Source organism: Nipponia nippon, unplaced genomic scaffold (genome assembly GCF_047370975.1).
Source record: "Nipponia nippon isolate SJK-2023a ecotype South Korea unplaced genomic scaffold, ASM4737097v1 scaffold_4, whole genome shotgun sequence".
Lineage (NCBI taxonomy): Eukaryota > Metazoa > Chordata > Aves > Pelecaniformes > Threskiornithidae > Nipponia > Nipponia nippon.
The window spans coordinates 76,359,771-76,373,988 of NW_028262358.1; the positions used below are offsets into that span (position 1 = coordinate 76,359,771).

General features: G+C 37.6%; 1 protein-coding gene across 5 annotated transcripts in view; it reads right to left on the reverse strand.

Annotated features, from left to right (window-relative positions):
- AFG1L (AFG1 like ATPase) overlaps positions 1 to 14,218 on the reverse strand; it is a 74,269-nt gene that overhangs the window by 851 nt on the left and 59,200 nt on the right. For 4 of the 5 annotated variants that reach the window (XM_087773556.1, XM_087773558.1, XM_087773560.1 and 1 more), the window contains 2 exons: positions 2,052 to 2,192; positions 229 to 342 (listed from right to left, as the gene is read on the reverse strand). In XM_087773556.1, the coding sequence (XP_087629682.1) occupies positions 229 to 342; positions 2,052 to 2,192 (255 nt within the window). The remainder of the gene's footprint in view (positions 1 to 228; positions 343 to 2,051; positions 2,193 to 14,218) is intronic. The other variant, XM_087773559.1, reaches the window with a different exon arrangement.

Genomic DNA, 14,218 nt, shown 5'->3' on the forward strand with positions numbered 1-14,218 from the left:
TCAAAATGACCCTAAAAGTTACGCAAAATGGTTCTATATATTGTAACGTTTTCTTTGACTATGAATAAATAACATAACATGCAATTATGAGAGCAACAGACACACTGCAGAAAAAGCAGCAAATCGCTAGTTAAACGTTTACTTGATTCCTCTTCCTAAAATGCTGCTGTAATTATGAGACCAGAACCAATTTTGTTACAAAAGGGAGACGAGGTTAATATCATGTACCTGGCTCAACTCCAAATCGTCCATCAACACTCTGCTGTCCTCTAGCTCACCATTGTCATGTTCTACCAGGAACAAGCTTTGGAGAGGAGTCACCGCAGAACAAATAATACGCACCTGAGAGAAGGAAAACAGGCAACAATATCATCACTTGGGCTTTACAGAAAAGGGATAAAATACATGTTTGATGAAAAGCAAACTTCAAATTACAACCTTGGGGTTTTTTTCAGGTATTTTCCCTATCTCTTATTAGCACTGCTGTTACAGATTCACCTTAGTCATTTGGAATATGAACCTTACAAGACCTTTTTCTCAATAACAACTCATGTCACTTTTACTCAGAGAACAGCAATACTCAGAATATCTGCTACACAGGCAATGAGTTCACAATCAAGTTTACTTTCTAAAATAACAGCTATAAAGCGTTAGTAACCAATGCTTTCTTTCCCCTCGTAGTTAGATTCCTCTCAGCAGGTAAGTGCACTGCACACATATTTCCATCTAAACAATGTTTAAATTCCAAAATCCCCAGAAGGCTGAGTGGAGCCACTCTTGCTGTCACCTATGCTACTCAAGTGCACATTATTTGCTAATAACAATAACGATGCTGTTTTCATGTCTGCTGGGAAGAGATGCAATGTGCAGTGAGATACAGTATCGCTGGGGGGCTGCAATGAAGACAGACCAAAATAGTATTACAGAGGGAGACACTTGTTGAGAGCATGCAGGCAAAATGTTTGCATCGTGGCCAGGTCTCCACAAATACGCTCGCTCAGGTATTTTTTCCAAACAACTACTTGTGACAGGAGTTTAACGCTTATGCTTTTCCTATGGAGGTAGCAATAGAAAGCAGCTGTTTGCTTGCAGTTCTTAATGCCAACACATAGAAAGAGCAGACCACCCCACTCCCCCTATTTCTAACACACTATTATTAGTTTATAAATTTTAGCATGTCCTTTTAGAAATTGTCCATTTCCAAATCATAAAGCACAAAGAATCTGGCTGACTTGAATGAGACTACTCATACATTTGGTTAGTTCAACATCTTGCTGAATCGGGGCCTTTCTGATCATCTTGCCGGTACTCTGGAAAAAACAAAATCTCAATCGATATTTCCTGATTGCATAAATATTTAAGTGTGTGCCTATATAATCACACATAAGACAGGGTTTCATATCTTGTATTACTTTAAAAAAATCATCTTAAACATGAACTTCTCTTTGTTTTAGTAGTGCTGATTTTGCTTCCATGATTGAAACCTCTGTAAATCCACATGAGGTGCTGCATTTATCATTACTATTCCGTTAGCAGTTCTCCAATCTAATGTAAAGCCTACAGTGACTGTTTCCTTATAAACTTAATAATGTAACTATACTACTAACTCCTCAGTACCCCGTTCAGGAAGGCACTGATTCCTGACCAACTGCCCATACAGACTAAAATTTAAAAAATTTAAATTTACTCCAGCACAGTTGGCAGCACAATCTTTCATTATTAAAATGATGACATGGCTTCTGTGGTTTTCCTGGGTTAGGAAAGAAATAACATCACTATTCAAGAAAGGCAAATGAGCTCAGGCTTATATTTATGGTCATGCTTAATACTCACAGAAATAAATAAAAAAAAACCCCAACTGCTTGTTTGCCTTTATTGAAATGGGGCCTTTTTTGTGAAGCTGGAATGATGTTTCTTTGCAGTGCTACTTCATTCTGCTTCTGTTTTCCAAATCATTACTACAGAAAGCCTTACTTCAAACCAATTCTAACAGTCAGGGTTTAGGGCGCCCAATATTATACCTATACATATAGGAACGGCTTGGTTCTCACCTTATGCTCATAAAAGGTATCAATAAGAGTAATGAAACGACGAGCTTGTGTCCTTTTTGCCATTGTAAGAAGTGGTATATCACGAACAAAGACCGTGTCAAAATGCTTTGATATCTCCAAATAGTCACTGGCCCCAAGAGGCTGAAACAAAACAAACCACAAGAAATGGAAACCCATGATAGAATGATACATAAACACTGTATCTTGAAATACTACAATTAGAGAAGAGAAGATGTAAAGTTCTGATTATATTCTTATTTTTGTTTCTTCCTATCTTGCTTCAGGAATGCTTGTTTGCCTTTACTGACATAGATATATATGGGTGCTCATTCATACTGTTGGCTTTACCTGAACAGTGTTTGATAATTAAAAATATGGCTCTTCTGCATCCTGACAATGTTATGCTCTCTCTGACAACCTCAAACAAAACAATCACTATGAACCATAATCCATAGAAGAAAAGAAAAAACATGGGTAAGCTACAAAGTAAGCCTAAAGCATAAATAATTTGAACAGCTATTAGGATGCTTTCCAGCAGCAAGATTTTTAAACGCAAATGCATAGGCCAGTTAATAAATCATAAGTAGACCTGCATTTAGTTCACCCAAGACTAACCCAGACTGAATAAAAATCTTATGTTCTAAGTACTGAAAGCAACAGGACAAACAGACAAAACGCAATTTTGTAGCAGTTCCTTTGTTCATGGTTTCACCTGTCATGATGATGTAAAAATCACGCACAAATAGTAGTAGCAGCTCATTCGAGCACACATTCCAATACATTAATTTAAAATTACTTTTTCATTACATGGAAGATTTTTTCTGCAGGCAGTATTTTATCTTGAGCTATTAAGTCACCGTATTTAGGAGAAAAACTTCATACTCCTGAAATTCATCCCATTAGTTTTACTTGTGCAAGTACTTCAGTATCTTGGATGCAACTACTCCACAGAGCAAGAGCAGCAGCATTTTGCATGATAATGTCACAGCTCCCTTCCCAGCTAATGAAATGTGCTGTACCAGCAGTATCATATGGTTATAAAGCACTGCAATACTGCTAATACCTTAAAAACAGTAAGTAAAAAATATTTTCTCTAACTGAAATTGCTAGACAAATTTGCTGTAGACCAAGCATAACTGCTTGACTAGAACCCTTCTGCAAGAAGTTATTTTGAGCAATTATTAATGGCTGTTCATGACCAGGACTTTGGGTTTTATTTAGATGCAAGAATGAAAAACCCGTATAAATGGTCTATGCGCGAGCACAGGAGAGTGAAGCCCTGACGGCACTCCAAAAGTTCTTCTGAAAATTAATGGGAATAAGCTAGAGCTTCTCACCAGCTACCCCCCCGGCAGGTATTAAAGCCTCTGACTCTAAGCCAGTTCTCCCATTTGCAGTCTCATGAATCACCCTGCTGCCCCATTCACAACCACGCAACTTCCCCGTGACATCTATATAAAAGAATTATTACAAAAACTTCCAAGTGTTTTTAGCAGTGTTTAAGAGTAGTACATACTATATCCTCTCGTCAAAGTTACATACACTGTTTATTTTCTCCCTCCATTTCAGTCCCCCAGCCACTACTATGGACTTCTTAACCAGAAACCAAGAAACTAATCATCACGAGGGCCACCAGCAACAGCTTCATTCATCACCTCTGAAAAAAATCTCATCTGGACAAAGAGTAGCTGAACTCAAAATGTTTTGACGAAATAAAGCATGAAAAGGTTCAAGAAAGTGAAAGGAACTGCTGGATGGAAACATTACAGAGCTAGCCCACTGCATATCTCACCATCAGATACAAGCGACAGCCAGCTGGACATCGTATCAAGTGCAAAAGAAAACAACGGAAGCACTAAAAGCAACACGACTCAGATGCTGCTGGAGATTTTAAGATTGGTGGTAAGCAAATGGTTTAGGTAATGGTAATTTTTATTCCGTACTTAGGACTGTAGTGTTGTTAAGTGCAGAGAGACCAAGTATGCCTGCGTGCTGAGTACCCGAGAGGGACAACAGCAGTGATCTAATTGTATGGGAGAAAGGAAATAATTTCTCATGTCTCTCTTTAGGTAAGAAATTACAGACATCACTGCTATTCAGGTTCACTCTTTTATCACATGAAGAACCCAAGCACTCTTCTGCCGAAGCCCCAAACCCCGAGGAATTATTCTGTCTTGCCCCAATGTGATATACTTTCTCACCCAAACCATATGAATACACTCTTCTCATTTCAAATACAAGGTATCAAATATTAAAAGCTGGCTTGTAAAATAAATAAATAAATAAATAAAAATTAAAGGCTTCCAACTTTTGCAAAATCCGCAAACCGAAGTGCCCAACCGCGAGCTACGTATCTAAGAACTTGGTGGGCACCTTGGTGGATATCCACACATGAAAACGAAAAACCTGGGGAGCCGGAGAGAAGAAACAGGTGGAGGACAAAATTAAGGCTAATGCATTTCAAATTGGAAGAAAGGAAGATGGAATACTCTGCTTTTTATACAGACATGAAACCACAGTTCATAGAGGGTTACAATACACATCTTTATCACAGCCAAACAAGAATTTAATCTACTTCAGCAGTGCAAAAAGCAGGCAATTCAAAAATTCCTCTAATCAAGGACATAAAAGGCAGATCATTTTGAGCTGTTTAACAAGAATTTCTGAAACACCTATGCCAGCGCTAAGTGATAATAATCTGTAAATGTTGGCAGAAACGTGCCTCTGGACACTCCAAAATCTTACAATCAGAAAAATCTGAGCCTAGCAGCCAGGAGTATTTTAATAGAGTAAGTTTGTACCCCCCTGCCAAGACTCAAGTCTGGTGAGATGGAACTGAAACTCTGAGTCAGTCTGTCTGTCATTAGATATGGCTCAGTTGCCATCAGCTGTAGTTCTTTACATACAGGAGTTCTCAAACCCTCTCCTTTCAGAGTTTAGAAAGACATAACCCTGGAGATGAAGACAAAGCTTTTAATCTTGTTTTCAACACGACTTGCTCTCATCTTGGACAAGTCCTTTAATTTCCTTCTGCCTTACTCTACTTACTGCAAAAAGAAGGAACAACAAGCAAATTTGCAAACGCTCCGGGGACAGTTTAAAGCCCTTTTTGTATTCCTCTAACCTTGCTATTGGCCTAATTTCCATGCTGCCTGCAATTGCTTCGAAGCTTTTCTAACTCACCAGCTACACTCAAAATGCTCCAAACGCAGGAGACCACGATGCAGGCGCACCCTGACAACGTCTCAAGCCACATTCTCACTGGCCTGTTGCCCTTGCAAAACTGGCAGGAGGCTGGCACAAGCACCCATGTACCAACTCTGTGCCACACAGAAAAGGGAGCCAGGGAAAACGGGTTCAATGCCAGATTACACCACTCCTACAGATTCTGGCGGTACAGTCCATGTACAGAAGCTCCACTGAGGAGCAGATTTCTGCTGTTTCAGCAGCCAACAGCCCTCCCCTCCCCTTTACAGTACTGCCTACAGGCCCTTTTTCCTCACCCTGCAGCAAGTACTGGCGGGGTCCTGACGGCCAACGATACAGACTTGGGACAAGATGACAAGACTAGTGGCAAATGATTGTAGACACTTACCGTTGTCCTCCATATAACCCTCCAGGGCTGAAATTTATTTTACGAATCTCACCCAGTCACAGAAAGTATTCCCTTTTAGTCAGTAGCATACACGAAGGTATTACTTCCTCTGAAGTTGCTAACGAAGCTACGAATCCTCCTAATATTGACGCATATATATGTAATCCTCTTATTAAAAGTTTAGCCTGATTATTCTGGTCCACTGAACAACATTCTAAAAATAACAACTTGATTTGGTGTGTGTTTCTAGTACTGTCTGATCTTTTTTTGTTTCATCAATTATCGATCAAAACTCAACTTCAGAACCATAATGCATTTGTGTAACAATTGTCACTTACCATTTGTTACCAGTTCTTTCCCATGCTGCAATATTTTTCTTTTTTTTTAAAAAAAAAACATTAACAGATAAGAATCTTTCTTACGGAATTATTGTTCTGCATGTGTATATAAGGTAAAACTGTTGTAGATTTTTGTCATTAACTCTGATGCCAGGAGTCAGTATTTTATAGGCATCATACTAATGCAAAACACATTAGCACTAACATGGGCTGCCCTCCTAACAAAGTGTTTACTCCACTTCAGCCTACTTGACTGAGTTCTCGCCTTCATTTGTTTTTGTTTCCTCTGTCTACTTAATGCATTTTCAGCTATCATCATCGCAGTTCAAGTAGGATGTTTATTATTTGGAGCTCTCTGTGGACTGTTTTAAGAGTTAGTCGTCTCCTGTTCCTATTATATATTCCATTTAATTAAAGTATAAAGCATCCTTCTTCTTTGTTGACTCATCAGTGACAAAGTAGCTCATCTTCCAGAGATCGTCTGAAGAATATAGAAAGCTTTACATATGTTAGAAAAAGATATTTCATCTCAAGAGAAAACTTATTTTTGTTTATGTTGGAAGATATTCCAGGGTCAGTTCCAATACCATCCTGAAGAATTGTGATTGACAATAACTACAATTTAGTGCAGATACTCCAAAACTTCCTAAAACCAAAATACAGTTTAAGACTAAATACTATTTCCAACTTAGACATTAAGCAATAACAAAAAATTATAAAGCGCTCTCTGTTGTTTCCAAAGGACCCACAGTCTATCACTAGTAGGGCTGATAAAACAGACCACTGAGGTAATATTTTAAGACCATAATTCAAGAAGGGAACAGAAAAACCGAAGGCATGATCTCTGATGCAGCTGCATGCTGAAGTTTAAACTAAAATGTAAGATAGTTAGGGCACAGCTAACTTGGTTAAAACATTTAAAGACGCTGATGGCAGTGCAAATCTGTTGGAAAGCTCTGTAAGTTACAGGCAAAGATGAGAAGTTCATTTGAAACGTTATTAATAAATTGAGAATTTAATGAAGAAGGCAATTTCTTATCAAGTTTTACTGAAGGCTTCTGGTAGGAAAAAAAGGCATGTCATGGTGTAATTAAAGGTCACATCAGAGGGCATACTGAGGAAAGATTAAAATAACATGCAGTTTTGTTTTGGAGCTTCCTAACCAAGCATTATGAGCTGGCCTGCGACTTTAAAATCAGTATTTTGACTTGTCTGAACGCTACTTAACATGAGGCTATACAACTTGTTTGTTAAAATATTCACTAATTGATTCATTATTCTTTCTTTTAAAATATTCTTTAATGTATGTTTTAGTTACTAAGATGGAGGACACCAAAAATAAACACACCAATCATGTTTCCAGCAGTAATCACACAACAAAGCTACGTTTTAAAAACGTTATGAAAGCTGAACAGTCAGACACAGATGTTAGACACCAGTTGCCTGTGCACCCTTAATCTTTATCTCTTGGATATATGCTATAGTCTTGACTTATATTAACTGATGCTTCCTCGTCTCCCAGGACCCTTGACCTACCCAGTACGCAAAACAGTGGTTCTCATATAAGGCACACTGATGGATACATGTTTTGTCCTCATTTCTGGTGTGTCACAAGATCTCATTTTTCATGGACTTGTCAAATGCTTGTGTAGAAGAATAATTATGCATTTCTTCTTTGGCTTTTGTTACCACAACAGCTAGGTAATTCATCTGCAGTAATTAATTTATCTCCGCAACTACAGCTGTGAATTGAGAAAGTGACACTATCTTCACTTTAGAAACAGAGGACAGAGAAATTAAAGTTAAAAGCATATGCGAGCTCTTGATACCAGGTTAACGACCTCTGAAAGTTGATTTTTCAGGTTTCACGGAACACTACAAATTCCAAGTACAATGTTCACTGACTTCAGTTAGAGCCGTCACTATGGCAGTCTAGGACTCAGTGCCTCAAGAAGAACGTCCAGAAAATTAAGATTACAATTGCCAACAGTGAAAGGTGGGGTTTTGGTTGGGTTTCTCTGGTTTGGGGGTTTTTTGTTGGTGTTTTGTTTTTGTGTTTTTTTTAAGTAAGAATAATGTCACGCACTAACTCTGGTGCAGACTATGACAGAAGCCAATTATGCAAGGCAGCATTCAGCTGTATGTGATCATGTAATTACAATATCACATAGCAATGATTATTACTATAGTGCCTATGCAGAAGGAAGGAAAAACTCAGCTAACACAAGCAACAGTCATTCTGGAATTTCCTAACTGCATTTTGGTGTTGATAGCACCTTATACCTACTGCACATCCTTTGTGTAAGTTGTTTTCCAGCTTTGACACCCACATGGATGATCAGTAGAGCAGGATTCTGAGATCTATAAACCCTGGAGTAGAAGATATTTTCTGGATCAAGTACAGCCCCCTGCTATCTCAAGTTACCTCATCACAGAATCCTGGTAAGAACTGATTTTGCTTGGCCTTACAGCAGAAGTTTTTTAGTCACATTTCTCATAATGGAAAGCTGTTTCAGACCTTTGCTCTTCTGCTGATTAAGAAGATGCCTGTAACTTCCAGCTTTTTTTTTTTTTGTATTCATAAACAATTTTATATTAATGTATGACAGTGCTACTACTAACTGAGATAGTGTTTTTCCGTTCTTGGTCTTTATTTGCAGTGACTGATGTGGATGAGGTTTTCGCATTTCTTTTTTTTTTTTTTTCCCTCCCATGGGGAAGAGATGCATGCCATTCTAGCCTAGTCCCAAGTACACCTTTTCTGCTCCTGCTCTGCTTGAATTCATTTTCTTGCACACAGATAAATACTGCTTTAGTCATTGGTATTTGCCCATTTCCCTGTTTTATCCCAACTGAGTTGAAATGTCAGTCTCACTAGAGCACAGTCCTATGTTCCTTCATCGTTCAGCACAATCACTCCTGCCTTAGAAGAGCTTATCTATTAAATAGCGACGGACCTTCATACTGAACCTACAAGAAGTGAGATGTCTCAAAGACCTATCAGCTGGTCAAAGCTGGCTACAGACTGGTGGAACAGCAAAAGGCATGCTTCTGCTCCCAGAGCCCTCACTGCCAGATTTCCAGTTCCAACTCCAAAGTCTGGCATTTGTCAATTAAAAGGTGTCCAAAATTAGTTAAGGCTTTAAAAAAAAAAAAAAACAAAACAACAAAACAAACAGTTTCTGTTGCTTTGCACAGTAAGCAAACAAGCCTACAAACAATTTCAACAGCCAGAAGCAGGTAAAACACAGAAGGCCATAGAAAGAAGTATATATACATCAAAATTACACGTAAGTTCCCCCTAAATAAGCTACTAGATCACAATTCAAGTGATCTTGTGATTTTTTTTTAAGTTTTCAGAAGAATGGAGAAACTATGGGAATTAGGTTTATAGGTCATTCTATTTATAGGTCTATTTCAATATTGGCATTTACTGTCAAGATTTCAAAACCGTGGTCAACAAAGCTTTAAAATAAAAAAAGTACATTCAGGCATTTAAAGAAAAAAAGTTGAAGTAAAAAGGCAAACCCTTAAAACTACAATCAGCTTCAAAAATCTTGTCTTTGTGTATTCCCTGGTCCATAAAGTATACGATGTAAAACCTCAAGGTTTATGCAGCTTTCACTGAAGGGAGTGTTTTCTAAAATTAAGCCCTGATACACATAAAATAAGGTATGAAACTGAAAGGAGGTTTGACTAACAATATTACTACATTACAGTATTTCCACCTGAATAAGTTTCTTAAGTAGATTTTATAAAACATACTTTTGAGTTAGATTAGGCAACTTTTTGGGGGAGTGTAGAAACTGATTAAATTCTTAAAGCAAATGTAGCTAATGAAAGACAGACTCTCAGTCCAGAGCTCAAGCTGTAAAAGCTAATCTGCTGGGAATAAAACTAAGATCAAAATCAAACTAAGGAAAACTATGATTCTAAAAAGTTACTGAAAATAGTGCTCACTTCTGAACAACTCCAAGGTATGTTTATTTACAACTACACCCGACAATCCTAAAGATGACACCAAATTATACGGTGGATACATTTAGCAGTTTGTAATGAAGGTAATTCCCTCAAAATTATTCAGAATCATAAAAGTGCAAATGCAGCTGAGTTGTGGTATCCTGTAGGGGAGACATTCAATTGCCTTAAAGACAGACACTTGCATTCCTACATCACTGGTTGCCTTTGAAAATGGTGACACTTTTTTTTAAGCTTAGTTACATCTTCCGTTTTGAAGTGCAAGCTATTCAAGGTAGGAACCACATCTTTCCCCTGGTCTGTAGAGAGCACCTATTGCAATGGAACAACCACCTAACAGAAACTGTTTGCCACTTCTTTGTTGTGTTAATCTACACAAATACTACATTTTGCCAATTACAGAAACGCCTAACAACTTCTAGGAAAAAAAAAAAATCACAGTAAGATAACCTTTTACAACATAGATATTAAATTAATTTTCTTAGCCTTGTCATGCTGTAGTAAGTTTGCAAATGGTTAGTAAGCTAAATTCCCTTGCTCTGTTTTTTGAAGACATGACCTTATTTGAATTACTTTAAAAATAATGAACGCCATAGATTCATCTAGCCCCATATCTTCTAATAGTGGCCAGAAGCAGTTGTCTAGGGTGAATATAGGAATACGGCATATGGCTGATATACTTTCCCAGGTACCAGTGACTTCTTGTTTATGAACTTCCATGAATTTCTATATTAAACCTTTAGCATTTAATATGACTGTGTGTTCTTTAGTTTACCCATCCACAAAATCAGTTTTATAGATATAGTTTCCTATCATGTTAAGACACTATGTTCAGTGGTACTTGGCAGTTGGATGAAAGGATATATTTAATTACCTAATGAAAAGACCATAGGATCCATGAAACAAAGTTATTCAACTTTGTAAAGAAAAGGATAAAATGTGTTTGAGTACACTAAAAAAAAAAAGTCAGTATTTCCAGCAGAGGGCAGTAGTTGCTATGCACAAGCGAGAGGAAGACTTTAAAAGATAATATTGTGAGGAAGAGTGTATCTCCTTACTCCCTTAGGACCTTGGAAGATCACATGTAAGGTACGCTGTTGGCTAAATTACTTATACCAGATCAAGACTCAAGCCAAACTGTCACAATTACCAGTTTTTAAACAAAATTTTAAAAGGGAAGCGAAGAAAGAGGACTGGCAGAGAGTGATTTTTCTAAGCCATAGTGAACAGTGACCTTTATGTGTAAACACAGAGAAACGAAACCACTCTGATGGGGTAGTAAGACTTACATTTGCATGACTGCTAGTTTAGGATATTGTTAGTTTAAAATGAAGTTAACATGTACATTTTATTTTAAAAAGTATTTTCATCTGAACTTTGGATATACGTACAACTGCTGAGAAAACAGATAAGGAAAAAAGTTTTTTATAAACACATCGTGCAGTTCAAGTTATCAGATCTAACCATCCAAAAGCCTTCTAGAATTTGTCAAGGACAATTATAAACTGTATTTGCTTGTCAAGAACCAGCTCCTTAGAATCCACTATCACGGCGATTTTTCATTCATACACTATCTCAATGAAAAAATTAACTACTTATGTTTTGCAACAGTCTAACATTGGTAAATGTATCCCTCAATGTATAGATAGAGAAACTGACAGGAAGAAATTAAAGGCCACAAAGGATGGGGGAAGTTAACATCAGCATTAAAATTCAGGAACTATACGTCAGTATTCTGCTTGGTGCCTCTCCCAGCATTCTCTGGCTACATTTGTTCATTCTAGGGGGCCTTAGAAAAGATGGTATGATAACAAACATTTTGATGAAAACCAAGCATAGTTCTTCTGGATGATTACACTGGAGAAGCACGTTTACAGGACTCCATTCTAGCGAGGAGGTGACTACTTTCAAGCCATGACAAATGCTACCGCGTGCCATACTGCCACATAAACCCTGGTGTGTCAGATCTGAAAAACTGCTTCTCATTTTGCTCTAAAGCAACTAAAATAGACCAATATCCTCTCATCCAGCATTTTTTAGTTTTCCACATGTCCACATAGCCAGTAAAGCAAAAAAGCTAAGTGTATGGATTTGATATTAACTAAATTAGCTAAAACTTGGGATTGTCCTCAACTGGGAAACTATGATTTAAAAATTGATGCACACAATAATGTAACAAGATGCTTTCTACCAACTCAACCGCATGTCACATCAGCACTGCATACAATATATTCTCTGTATTTTATTTTTGTACACATTAATGGACAACTGGTAATTACCAATATCTGATGCATTATTTTAGACAGAAATAACTCCTTATATTCTTGACATGAAAAAATTTGATGCTAACACATGAAACAAGAAATGAAAGACTGTAATAGTAGAAGGGCACCAACTCACAAGGTCTTCAGGTATTAATTACAAAAGCAGATATTTTGAAAATTCTACTTAAAGCTAGGAGATGTCTCAAATGGTATGAAGTTACCAATTGCTTATTTTCTATTTTAATCTATTATGTATTGGCTGACATTTCATGAGATCATGTGATACCAAAGTGGAAAGTCTTTTAATATTTCCCTTTAAAACAGAACTTTGATTTTATTTCAAAGGAAACATAATTGAATTTGAAAAAGTTTTACAGACTGTTCATATGAAATATTGTATTATTACAAAAGGTACTGTCTAAGTAATCGTCTGAGCAATTTCAAACACATCTCTGTAATCCTACACCAACAAATGTAAACAGAGTTTTAGGTCTGGACATTTATCCCTCTGGACTGCACTATAACAGTTAACCAAGACCAGACCAGAAGACCTATTGTTGCAACGATGTGACAGCAGTCATTTGGGTGATAAGCTATTTCTCCAACATAACAAAAGCATCGTCCTTTCACACGTTGACTCTTGCAAAACTTAATTTTTCTTTCTGGAACTAAGGGTTATGGATAGCCAAAGGAATCAATTCACCAAGTTTTGAGTACAATGTTGTCCACTCATGTCGCAATGATTATCGAGAACCACATGAGCAGTGGTATACACCAGTTTTAGAAAACCGAAAAATAATATTGCAACTCCAAGATAATATTGCAACAATTCAGTATAATAAAAAACAACTTCCCAAAACAACTGATTCCCTTCATTACACTCACTTATCCCTCTACCTTAAATTAATGCTTCTGGAATTATGAACCAAATGTAACAGAGGAAATAAGTTTAACCAAAGTTAATTGCATTAACTAAATCAAATTATATGATATTTTGAGTTGTTCTGTCATAGGATGTTGACAATGTAAACTTTTTCACACACACAAAGTCTTGCAATCTTGTATTTACTAGATGGGAAGCATGTAAACAGAAGTCTAAACAGAGCTGATATCCACCTTCCATTATGAAACTAATTTTCATCTTTAAACTTTCCCATTCTGAATGGGTGCCTCAAACTGACTTCATATGAACAAGCATCTGTGTGTGTGAAGGAATATTTACTTGTAAAAGTTTCAGTCAGTTACTGTATTTCTGAGAGTAAGGCTATTATAGACCTTGCTCCTCAAGTTAGACTTTCCTCTAGCAGTGGCTCAGTGAGAAGTTGTAGTGCTTCCATGCTGCGGACCAGGAACGTCAAATTTGGAAGAAAGGTTGCTTGGTATCAGGGAAGTGTCTTATGCGTGTCCTGTGAAACCCCACTCAAATCCAAGGAAGTTACGAGCCTTGGAAAAACACAGTCTGAACTCACTGCACGGATTTATAGTAGACTAAGTATTGTCTGCTCCCAAAAGCATGAGGGGGCTGAGTGCAGGTTGTCCCCTCGAGATGGACTGAGCACGTTCCCCTGCCGGCTGCTGAACTTGTTCACTGCATGTGCAGGTGCAGTGAGAGAGTTGCCAACAGGCAGCGGGGGCCCTGACTCTCTCATGGCCCTAGTTTCAGACAATTTAAGACCAGAAGAGGTCATGAGATCCTCCAATTTCCTGAATTTTAGAGACAGCTAAGCCTAAGAACTAGTACTTAGCTCAAACACAAACACCTCTTCCTAAAATGACACCCCGTTTTGACCCAAACAGAGTACAAGGAGGCTTTGCCACTTCCTTCACTGTTTCAAATGCATGAACGTGTGCTTTTTCTTCTGCTTTTTTAAATCTGAATCTTTCTGTAGTCTCTGGTTTTCATTACGCTGCCTTCTACTAGATTTAGGAGTCCGCTAATACTTGTATTTTTTTCCTGTGAAGATAGCTGTATGTTATAAAACCATCTCCCAG